General features: G+C 55.8%; 5 protein-coding genes and 1 non-coding gene across 10 annotated transcripts in view; 3 read left to right on the top strand and 3 right to left on the bottom strand.

Moving 5' to 3' along the window:
- Nucleotides 1-51: 51 nt before the first annotated feature.
- On the bottom strand, nucleotides 52-3,119 carry LOC120457355 (ras-related protein Rab-27A). 3 transcript variants are annotated; one of them, XM_039644873.1, is made up of 3 exons: nucleotides 2,395-3,119; nucleotides 817-936; nucleotides 52-697 (listed from the first exon to the last, which is right to left on the bottom strand). In XM_039644873.1, the coding sequence occupies exons 1-3, from the start codon at nucleotides 2,443-2,445 to the stop codon at nucleotides 164-166; spliced, it is 705 nt and encodes a 234-aa protein (XP_039500807.1). In that variant the 5' UTR covers nucleotides 2,446-3,119; the 3' UTR covers nucleotides 52-163. The 3 variants fall into 3 exon arrangements, with proteins under 3 accessions (XP_039500807.1, XP_039500806.1, XP_039500805.1); XM_039644872.1 differs by having other exon boundaries at nucleotides 817-1,034; XM_039644871.2 differs by lacking the exon at nucleotides 2,395-3,119 and adding an exon at nucleotides 1,162-1,234 and having other exon boundaries at nucleotides 817-1,034.
- A 122-nt stretch (nucleotides 3,120-3,241) lies between these two features.
- On the top strand, nucleotides 3,242-7,580 carry LOC120457348 (stress response protein NST1). Of its 2 annotated transcripts, none has more exons than XM_039644862.1 (3): nucleotides 3,242-3,451; nucleotides 3,545-4,383; nucleotides 7,161-7,580. In XM_039644862.1, the coding sequence occupies exons 1-3, from the start codon at nucleotides 3,349-3,351 to the stop codon at nucleotides 7,251-7,253; spliced, it is 1,035 nt and encodes a 344-aa protein (XP_039500796.1). In that variant the 5' UTR covers nucleotides 3,242-3,348; the 3' UTR covers nucleotides 7,254-7,580. The 2 variants fall into 2 exon arrangements, with proteins under 2 accessions (XP_039500796.1, XP_039500797.1); XM_039644863.1 differs by having other exon boundaries at nucleotides 3,548-4,383.
- On the top strand, nucleotides 4,719-7,580 carry LOC120457349 (pleckstrin homology domain-containing family F member 1 homolog). The gene is made up of 2 exons (XM_039644864.2): nucleotides 4,719-6,395; nucleotides 7,161-7,580. The coding sequence occupies exon 1, from the start codon at nucleotides 5,420-5,422 to the stop codon at nucleotides 6,368-6,370; it is 951 nt and encodes a 316-aa protein (XP_039500798.1). The 5' UTR covers nucleotides 4,719-5,419; the 3' UTR covers nucleotides 6,371-6,395; nucleotides 7,161-7,580.
- A 281-nt stretch (nucleotides 7,581-7,861) lies between these two features.
- On the bottom strand, nucleotides 7,862-9,461 carry LOC120457352 (40S ribosomal protein SA). The gene is made up of 3 exons (XM_039644867.1): nucleotides 9,341-9,461; nucleotides 8,751-8,993; nucleotides 7,862-8,552 (listed from the first exon to the last, which is right to left on the bottom strand). The coding sequence occupies exons 2-3, from the start codon at nucleotides 8,967-8,969 to the stop codon at nucleotides 7,959-7,961; spliced, it is 813 nt and encodes a 270-aa protein (XP_039500801.1). The 5' UTR covers nucleotides 8,970-8,993; nucleotides 9,341-9,461; the 3' UTR covers nucleotides 7,862-7,958.
- On the bottom strand, nucleotides 8,564-8,667 carry LOC120457444. Its single transcript, XR_005616966.1, has one exon. It is a non-coding gene; the product is annotated as a small nucleolar RNA snoM1 (small nucleolar RNA).
- The window catches only part of LOC120457359, a 29,970-nt gene continuing 29,664 nt past the window's right edge, over nucleotides 9,370-9,675 (top strand). The window contains exon 1 of one of the 2 annotated variants that reach the window (XM_039644882.2): nucleotides 9,370-9,603. In XM_039644882.2, the coding sequence (XP_039500816.1) occupies nucleotides 9,370-9,603 (234 nt within the window). Of the gene's footprint in view, nucleotides 9,655-9,675 lie in introns of both variants that reach the window. The other variant, XR_005616942.1, reaches the window with a different exon arrangement.

Raw genomic sequence — 9,675 nt, forward strand, 5'->3', positions numbered from 1 at the left:
TAATTATCGCGACCTTTTCGTATCTCGTCGTGCAATGAAAAGCTCCTCCACTCAACAATCAACATTTATTTACAGCGAAACACACTTAGATTCGGAAACACGAGTCAAGGAACAAAGAAGGGTGACATGGTCATGGGCATGAGCTTGGGCATGGGCATGGCACCTAGCAGTTGCGACAGTTGCGCCGCGAGCAGGGCTCCTCCCGCCGGTCGTGCAGGCGCACCAGGTCCTCCGGCTGGCCGTAGGCGGTGTTCGGCAGGCAGCGCGACTGGGTCAGCAGCAGGGAGAACTCGCGGTTGCAGGCTGCGTTCTCGATCCGCTCCATGACGCGGCCCACCAGCAGCTCCACGGCCTCCTTGACGTTGGCCCCGGTGCAGGCGCTCGTCTCGATGTACGGCAGCCGGTAGCGGCGGCAGAGGGCCGCCACCTGGTCGCGACTCACCACGCGCAGCTGCAGCAGGTCGCACTTGTTGCCGCAGAGCACCACGTCCGGGTCCTCCGAGTAGGCGTGCGTCCGCAGCTGAGAGAGCCAGTTAGCCGTCTCCAGGAAGCTCTTCTCGCTGGTCAGGTCGAAGATGAGCAGGAAGCCCATGGCGTCGCGGTAGAACGCCGTGGTTAGCGACCGGAAGCGCTCCTGTCCGGCGGTGTCCCAGATCTGCAGGTGGATGCGGTGGCGACGTCCGCGGGAGTTGTACAACTGCGGGACGCAGAAAAGATGATAGGTCACTAGGGTTTCTTCTTGCACAACAGACGTTCACTGACGTTCCAAGACGACTTCAGTAAGATCATGGGTTAAGTCGAGCCACTAGCACTTACCAGCCGCTTCTCGCGGAAGTCGATGCCCACGGTGGAGATGAACTGGGTGTGGAACCGGCCATCCGTGTACTGGTAGAGGAGGCAGGTCTTGCCCACGCCGGAGTCGCCGAGGACGAGGAACTTGAGCAGGTAGTCGTAGTCGATGTTGGCGCCCGTCATAGTGGCCGTTCTTAGCAGCGCGTTTGGCACGTTCAGGACCGCAGACGCATCCCGTCCGCCTGGAAGCAGGGAAGCGAATGAGCGGCCCGTTCCTGTACAGCTCTCCCCAGCAAAGGTTCTCCCCAACCAGCTCCCTGTACCCTGCTCTCTGTCCCCTTCTCTCTCCACTCCCAATTCCCCATTCACCACTCTTCATCCTCCTTTGTGTAAGACCGGGCTTAGGCTGACAGGAGCAGAGGTGGGGCACTCAAGTCGGGAGGCATCTTCATAAGCGTGCCTCCCACCCACCGCCAGCTGCCACCCCCATAATGCGACCCACTTACCCACACACACGCACACTCACACTCACACATCTCGCCGTACCGTGGCAAATATTTGAAACTCATTAAATCCCGATTTATTGATTTTCTGTCCCGTTCCGGGCGAAGTTCGCTGGGCGGAGTGGGTTCGGTGGGTCGGGCGCCAAGGGGAGTCCCTTGCGCCGATTTCCGCATCAAAGGACAAGCCGATCGAGAATTCGAGCATTCCCGCTGGACGCGGCGTGCAGCAGAGAAGCGAGATGATAAGGGGCAGTGGAAAGTAGAAAGTGGCAGAAGCACTGGAGGAATGCCCTTGCCCCGCTAATTAGACCAACGGCCAACGTGGAGAGGCGGGCCTTGGAAGTGGCAGACGGAGCCGTGCAGCATCTCTGCAGCCTGAGCCTGGCGTCCTCCTTGCGCTAAGCGGATTACGGGCGCTGCCTGCGGTTGTAGTGGTTGCTAGACAACGAGGAAGGCAGCAACAAAGATCGAAGTAATAACCGGGGGTCTCTTCTTCCTCCCTCCACTGGCTTCTGCGCATCCAGCAGCAGCGAGTCCAGCAGCACTCAGTGGAGTCCTGCCTGCTGATGTCTTGTAATCTAATTTCCTCTCGTTTCCGGCTGCTGTCTCCTGTCTCCGGCTTCCGGGCCCACTTCCGATTCGCTGCCTCGCGCAGGGAGCACGCATAGGTTACACTTGTCTGCTGCTTGTGGAATGGGGTTGGTGGGCAAATCGTATTAGCATGCACGCACAGCCGCCAGTGCCAACCCCCTCGGCTGACGGTTAATTTTAAACCTTTATTGATTCGCAAGATCTTGCGGGGCTCAGGTGGGCATAGCCACGGAAATAGCCTGCCGTTTCCCGGGGGTGGCGTTGGGGTGGTGGATGCCTAGCTGAGCAATGGCAATTAGGCAGTGGCAAACCACAAGGTCTGCACTCAAAGCCGCCCAGCTTCCTTCCACCAGCTTTCAGCGCGGCCAGCTGCACTTGGACAAGGACGGCTTCCAATTAAGCCTCGGCCGCAGTGCCGTAATTAGCTGCAGCCCTTCCCAGTGGCCGCGCTTCTGGCGCGCGATTAAAAATAGCCACCGAAACCGCCATCGCCACCTGCTCAGCTCACCTGTTCACCGAATCCGGCTAATTGCAGAGGCTCAGGAGGCGCGGCACGCATTTCTGCTCCGACGCCGCCGTCGACTTTGGCGCCCAAGGCGACTTCTTTCGCCTCGCCTCGCCACTCCAGAGATTCGGAAGGATTGCAATTCAGCTGACGGGACTAGAATGGCGGGCAACCGTTATTTTTAGCGCGCGCAATTCTGGAAGTCTGCGCGAAGGGCCCCCACCACTTTGCGGAGGCTGGGTTAAACGAAAACAAGTGGCCCACGAGCACTCCGAGAACTCCGAAGACTCCGAGGCTGTGCGGGGATGCTGCGAACGCGAACGCAGAAGATCCTGTGGGCGGTGCGCTGCCCGACCTGTTGCCATGCGCTGCCCAGCACAGACTACAGGACTCTTTGGCCGCCAACTGGCGGTCCTTCGGCCAAGGCACAGCTTTCAGCCAAAGCTTGCGCCAGCTTTCAGGGCGCTTCCGCGGCGCGACAGGTGCGCCGCCCAGGTGTCCTTTCCCACGGGAGTTGGGTACTTCGTGGCTACTTCGTAGGTACGTCAAAGGGCTCTCGAGACATAATCCCTCGGGCAACTTTTGAAAAGGGCTTTGTGCGCGGAGCTTCTGCGGGACGGCGCCTAAGCTTTGCTCTCCACCGAAAGATTCAAAGTCAGAAGTGTATCCCATCGAGTACGATCGAGTGGTCCAGTGCTTCTATAGTTGAATGGCTCACGCATCGTTCAGTAATCAAATTTCGCTATTTTAGTGCTCAGCTTATGCGGTAAATTGCAATCGAAAAATTGAAGTTTGCGCGCCCCGAGCTATCGATAAGTATCGCAAGGGAATGTAGTGCTGTAAAGCGCCGCAATCGAGTTGCACGTATCGAGTTACTTGCGGGCTCGCGGTTTGCTTTGTTTTTCTTTTTTTGAATCTGTTCGAAAACTGATCGGTCGAGGTTTTAATCACTTGTTAATGGCCATGGACAACGCGAACTCAACTTTTGACAAGTCGGAGTTCGACTGGGACGCCATCAACGTGGGTGACTACCAGTTGGATCACTCTCAGAACTTTTTCGGTGCGTATGCAGGCCTCCGCGTCCAAGCTGAGAAAACGCGCCATTTTTGGTCGACTTTTGCTGACCATTTTCCGCATTTTCCACATTTCCCAGCAGCACGCGCCAACAAGGAGAACAACAGGGGCCTCAGCAATGTAAACCCCCTGCAGCTATGCCCCACGCCGCAGAAGATCTGCCGGGAACAGCGCGATGGGGACTTCGGTGGCAAGCTGGTTTGTGCTGAGGATCTCATAAAGGAGTCCCCTAAATACGTAATAGAAGCGCCCAAAGATGCGCTCACAATCGAACCCAAAGTGGAGCCCCAAGATATGCCAAAAGTCGAGCCCGAAGCAGAGCTCCCAGTTGAGTACGACCCAGAGCCACAGGATGACGTCAAACCAATTGTTCCGCTCAACTGGGGCACGAATGGGGACGATGATGAGAAACACATGACGGAGGCCGACCAGCACTTGATCCACCAGGATGCCCGTCATCCAGCCGTCGGGGGCAAGCTGCGTCTAGAGTGGTCGCCCCTAAGCCACCGCGAGCACGAGGTAGCCGGCGCCTCTGCCGCATCCGCCACAACTACCGCCCCCAAGGCCTACCAATTCAAGGACGTGTATGAGAGCAAGCGGCAGCAGTTGATGCGCAGGCGCAGCGAAGAGGAAAGCAAGGCGCGCCAGTTCCACAGCCGACCCATGCCCAACTTCAGGGCCATGCACAAGCGCATGGGCGAGCTGGCGGTCATCCACAAAATCACCATTCCACGGACGCCCGAGACGCTTAAGCACAGCCAGATGAACGCGGAGCGGCGTCGCGAGGACGACCAGGAGCGACTGCATCCAGCCGGCACCCGATCCAAACCATTCCATCTGCGCAGCGAGCAGCGCGTGCGCGACCGGCGCGAGTTCGACGCCGCCGTGCAGGCCAGCCTGGAGCAGAAGAAGAAGGAGGTAAAGACTAACTCTAGTAGCCATTAAGTGTTGGGGCGTTAAAAGTGGTTCAGAACCTTCGCAGATCATTTTTGAACTAAGGGTCATTTGTGTATGTGATGTAATGTGATGGTTTAGTTTTATGTTAGTTTAACACCTGGCCGCATTTCTAGCTAACTTAAGTGTTAGTTGTTGTTGAATTTTTCGTAAAAAGCTTGTTTCACTCCATGTAATAAATGATATGCATCTGGCCCTCTTTCGAGGGCCCACTGTAAGCACAGTCCGTTGCGTTCAAAATGTGCCTTCGCAGCGCTACGCGGAGTTTTCCAACACCAAAGTGCCGGTATTTAGCTGCGATCTGCGAGCGGCCACACTGTGCTCGCAAAATAACGTATTTCTCCAAGTGTTGCTGCAGCCCCAAAACCCCTCTTGCGCCCAAACCGAGACCCAAATCCAAGGGCCGAACGGAAACGATCCAGGAACGCCCCAGTTCGCCAGTGCAGCAGGCCCAGGCCGGGAATCCCACGCTCCACCAACGATAAACACAAGGCGGTGGGCAGAGCGAGAAAGAGCGAGCCCAGTTTGTTTTTGTTGCTGTGGTGTGAGTGAGTCATGACGTTTCGGACGGCGTAGAAAAGCCAGTTACAGTCAACCGTCGAGCATTGCATAAAGCGGGAGCTGTTGCCCTGCATTCCAGAACCAGGATCCGCCAATCGCCCCATTCCCTCGCCGTTTGCCAGGACCTGCAACAGCTGCGCCCATTCCGCACACTCACACACACACACATACACACCCACACATACGCACCCACGTACACACACTTCTTGAGGAGCAGTGGCACCGAGTGTCACACCATACACACACGGCGCGAGCGCACGCACACCATTGCAGCAGGCAGTCTGTCGTCACAGTTGGCTACATTTCGACTCGTAAAGTCGGAATCCGATTCGGACTCGCATCGAGCTAGCTGAGCAGCAACTTTCGCCGCACTCGAAGTCAAGCCCAAGCCCAAGTCCAAGTCCATACCAAAACCCCAGCCCAACCGCCCATTACCGTCATGGTGGATCGCCTGGTCAACTCGGAGGCCAACACCCGGCGCATCACCTCCGTGGAGAGCTGCTTCGGGAGCTCGGGCGTGCCGCTGGCTATGCAGGGTCGCGTCCTGGTGGGCGAGGGCGTGCTGACCAAGATGTGTCGCAAGCGGCCCAAGTCGCGCCAGTTTTTCCTTTTCAACGACATCCTGGTGTACGGGAACATAGTGATTGGCAAGAAGAAGTACAACAAGCAGCATATAATGCCGCTGGAGGAAGTGTCGCTGGAATCGATCGCCGACAACCAAACGTACAGAAACGGCTGGTACATTCGCACCACCACCAAGTCCTTTGTGGTGTTCGCAGCCACCAGCACCGAGAAGCAGGAGTGGATGGCCCACATCAACAAGTGCGTGGAAGACCTGCTGCGCAAGAGCGGCAAGAAGCCGGTGGAGAACCATGCCGCCGTCTGGGTGCCGGACACCGACGCCAGCGTCTGCATGCACTGCAAGAAGACGCAGTTTACCTTCATCCAGCGCCGGCATCACTGCCGCAACTGCGGCGCTGTCGTCTGCGCCGGCTGCTCGGCCAAGAAGTTCCTGCTTCCGCAGCAGAGCACCAAGGCGTTGCGCGTCTGCGACGCCTGCTACGAGCGCTTGAAGCATGTGCCTAGTTCCCTTGGCTCTGGCGAGGACTCGGCAGCGGCTACCGGTGCTGCCTCCGGCAACAAGCTCAACACAACGGCCGGCGACAGCTCCAACGACGAGGACTCCGACGAGGAGACTGCCTCCCCTGGTGGCGAGTCGCACGATGAGCCGCGCTTCTACGGCGACAACAGCGTGCTATCCGCCGTGGAAGACTCCTCGACGATAACCTCGCCCTCCTCCGTCACCACCGGTAGTTCGGAGGCTCCGCAGGTGACACCGAGCGTCCAAAGCTCTCCGGCTGCCCTTGCAACGACGGGCAGCCACTGTTGAACGGACCACATAGCGAATGATTACGGTAGATATCGCTTTCAAGCTCTCACCACACCACATCACATATCCAGACGCCTTGTAGACCCCCCGTATCATGGCAATAACAAGTCTCCTTGTTCAAAAAAGTCTAAAATAGCCGCAGTGCATTTGATCACCCGAAACATGTCCTTTTCATGGCTAGACCTTCGGACCAAAGTCCTGATCTTGTATCATACTAATCCGTAAGATGAGGGACGTGCAAGATTTGAGGGTAATCAAGTTATAAGTTGGAAGAGAAGAAGAAAAGAACATTGCTCGTGACTGCGACCTTGCTGTGTCTCCGTTTTGGTATTATATTTTTCTCGTCTCACATTTTCCGCGGATTCCGCTGGGCGCGATAGCCTTATCAGCCAAGTGGCTGCGACGGTTGCCGCTACTCTATTTTTCGCTGGCAAACAAACGGACGGATGATGTTGGATGTTTCGCGTATCTGCTGCTCACAAGCAGCCCATTCCAGCCCAGCCCAAATGCCGGCTTATCGTTCTGAAAATCCCGCCGTGACTCAGCGGAACGGGGCAACCGATAGGGCAGGGAGCAGACATATATGGCCAGTGGGAGCCCATCTATGCCTCCGGCCGTTGGATGAGTCAGGCAGTCATCCATCCATCGGGCCGAGTGGGCATAGACATGTGTAGGTTGCGTATGCAAGGTCCAGCCGTAATTAGGATGCACTACAGCACTCATCACCACACCAGACCAGACCATACATTACTATGCTAATCCGTAATCCTCTCCGCCTTTGCCTTTGCAGCAAGACGAACAACGGAAGCGATGCGAGCAGGAGGAGATCAAGGAGCTGCGCAAGATGACGGCATTCAAGGCTCGTCCAAATCCATTTAAATAGTGCTCGACGGAACCAATCGACTACCCACGTTTGATAGCCCTGTCCAAATTTGAATGATGTGAAGTCGATGCTACACATAATCGTGTTTATACCGATGCATAGTTTTACCAGATTAACACAATTTTTGTCTCTTAACATTAACATTAATTTTACGCATATATCGTCGTTCCCGTTTTTGGCGGATAAGAACCTCTAAAATCGTATGTTTGGCGGGAGGATAAAACTATATGGATATGTATACACAAGAGCAATTTGCAATTGCTGTCATTAACTGTTTTCTATTTGTACAAAGCCGAAAAAAACAATAAATTAATACTGTAAATTGAACACGCTGCCGTATGTATATGTATGAATGTATGTATATGATTATGCATATATACACATATGCGGGCATATGGGCCAGAAGGAATGCAACAGCGAGAGCTGGCTGTCTCCCTCTAATCCGAGCAGCGTTCCGTGGAGAGTCGTCTGTATATAAATATAAATGTATATTGGGAAACCTCTCGCATTTTCCGGCGCTCATAGCAGCACAACTGAGGATTCCATCATCGTGAGGTGAAAGCACGTGGTATGCACTACGGTATGCAGAAAATGAAAACAATGGGTGCTTAGATATAAACAGAGCTGTTTATTTATGCCGTGGAAAAGGCGCCTGACAACAAAACGCTGTGCTGATGTAGTGCCATCTGTGGCCCGGACAATTCCTTAGAACTGGCCGTCGCTGCCCCAGGAGGTCTTGACGGTGTCCTCGTTCCAGTCCTCCACTCCGCCAACGGTCTCAGCGGCAACCTCATCGGCCCAGTTGGTGGTCTCCTCGACCGGGTGGTCGACGGCCTCCTCGATCTTGGGTGGTGGCAGCAGCTCCTTGGCGGCGGCCTCCTCCTTCTCGGCCTCCTCAGGATCGCGGTAGAAGAACAGATCGACGACCACGGGCCACTCGACGCTGCGAGAGATGGTTCCACGCAGGCGGAGCACCTCGCGGGCCAACAGCCACCACATCAGACCGATGGAGTGGGCCGACTTGTTGTTGCACGGAATGGCAATGTCGATGTAGCGCAGAGGCGAGTCGGTGTTGGTGAAAGCGATCACGGGGATGTTCACGTAGCTGGCCTCCATGATGGGCTGGTGATCGGTGTTGGGGTCTGTCACCACCAGCAGACGCGGCTCGCGGAAAGCGGGCTGGATCTGGTTGGTGAAGGCACCGGGAGTGAATCGGCCAGCGATGGGAGTGGTGTCCGTGTACTTGGCGAACTTCAGCACGGCGCGCTGACCAATCGGACGCGACGAGATGACGAAGATCTGCGGGAGAAGTGTTGAATTAGAATATGCTCGATTTGTCAGGGAATGGGGGAAGGCAATTCCTCCGAGGCGGTGAGGCGTGGCTGGTCAGCAGTGAAGTTGAAATCATTGAATTTCATACCCGAAAGATTAGTGATAAACTCATCACGTTGGCCACGCCGCACTCAAAGAGCCCTGCAATTCTGCACTTGTACTTACGTCCGAAGGGTTGTCGATGGCCACAATGGCGCGGGCCGCCAGCTGCAGCTTCTCCCAGGTCTTGCCCAGGTTGAGGATGTTGACGCCATCAGCGCGGCGCTTGTACACGTACTGCTCCATCTGGAAGTTGACGTTCTCGGAACCCAGATGGGTGGTGGCCACCAACATCTTGGTGATGTCGTCCTCCTTGAGGGACAGAATATCTAAGCCTCCCGACATGTTAACGTGGAAAGAGTTACGGACCTGTGGACGAAACACGCATACGATTAGTGGGCATAACCTCAAAGAAGGGGCTCCACGTGGGACTTGGCGCCGGTGTCGCGCCTGCTGCCAGAGACGACATCACGCGCAGGCAGTCACGGCAAGCAGTCGAATGCGCCCAGGCGAAACCCATTTCGAAGCAACATGGAAGTACCGCGGCATATTTGGAGATCTGGCGTGCGCGATTTCTGGCGTCCAGGTGCCTGGTTCCAGTCGGCGCAGCTTAGAGGAGAGCCGGAGTGCGTCCAGGCAACGCTTGGTGCAGGCCGCGATCCCATTTAGGTCCCGAAGGTATTTCTGAGTATGCTGGAGGAGCTCGCTCTACTTACGTCTAGATGCCGCTGGGAGTTTTGACAAAATGGCCGATTTCCGGGTCGCAGACGGCGAGCTTGACAGGCAGAGAATCGGTGTTGCGATCGCGTTTTGCGGATTTTTTGCACGGCGCAATGCGGTCATACTTTTTGGGATTTTTTGTTCGGCGCGGCGCATTCGCACCGGCAATCAGTCTATCGAAATTTTCGCGGGTTTCGGTAACGCGGAGTGTGTGAAAATGCGAGTGCGCGGACTTTTCCTGCCCATCGCTAAAAGCGTGGTGAGTTTCGGTGTTCAAAGGAGGGACGGCGAATGATTTCATTTAGCTGGGGTAAGTGAGCCAAGCTAACGG

Source organism: Drosophila santomea, chromosome X (assembly GCF_016746245.2).
Source record: "Drosophila santomea strain STO CAGO 1482 chromosome X, Prin_Dsan_1.1, whole genome shotgun sequence".
NCBI classification, from domain to species: Eukaryota; Metazoa; Arthropoda; class Insecta; order Diptera; family Drosophilidae; genus Drosophila; species Drosophila santomea.

Bases quoted from the DNA above. Each gene is read 5' to 3' on its own strand.
- LOC120457349 (XM_039644864.2), top strand. From the start codon at position 5,420: ATGGTGGATCGCCTGGTCAACTCGGAGGCCAACACCCGGCGCATCACC.
- LOC120457348 (XM_039644862.1), top strand. From the start codon at position 3,349: ATGGCCATGGACAACGCGAACTCAACTTTTGACAAGTCGGAGTTCGAC. The intron at 3,452-3,544 runs GTGCGTATGCAG...CACATTTCCCAG, and splicing joins TCACTCTCAGAACTTTTTCG to CAGCACGCGCCAACAAGGAG. The intron at 4,384-7,160 runs GTAAAGACTAAC...TTGCCTTTGCAG, and splicing joins TGGAGCAGAAGAAGAAGGAG to CAAGACGAACAACGGAAGCG.
- LOC120457355 (XM_039644871.2), bottom strand. The intron at 698-816 runs GTAAGTGCTAGT...TGCGTCCCGCAG, and splicing joins ACTTCCGCGAGAAGCGGCTG to TTGTACAACTCCCGCGGACG.
- LOC120457352 (XM_039644867.1), bottom strand. From the start codon at position 8,969: ATGTCGGGAGGCTTAGATATTCTGTCCCTCAAGGAGGACGACATCACC. The intron at 8,553-8,750 runs GTAAGTACAAGT...CTTCTCCCGCAG, and splicing joins CCATCGACAACCCTTCGGAC to ATCTTCGTCATCTCGTCGCG.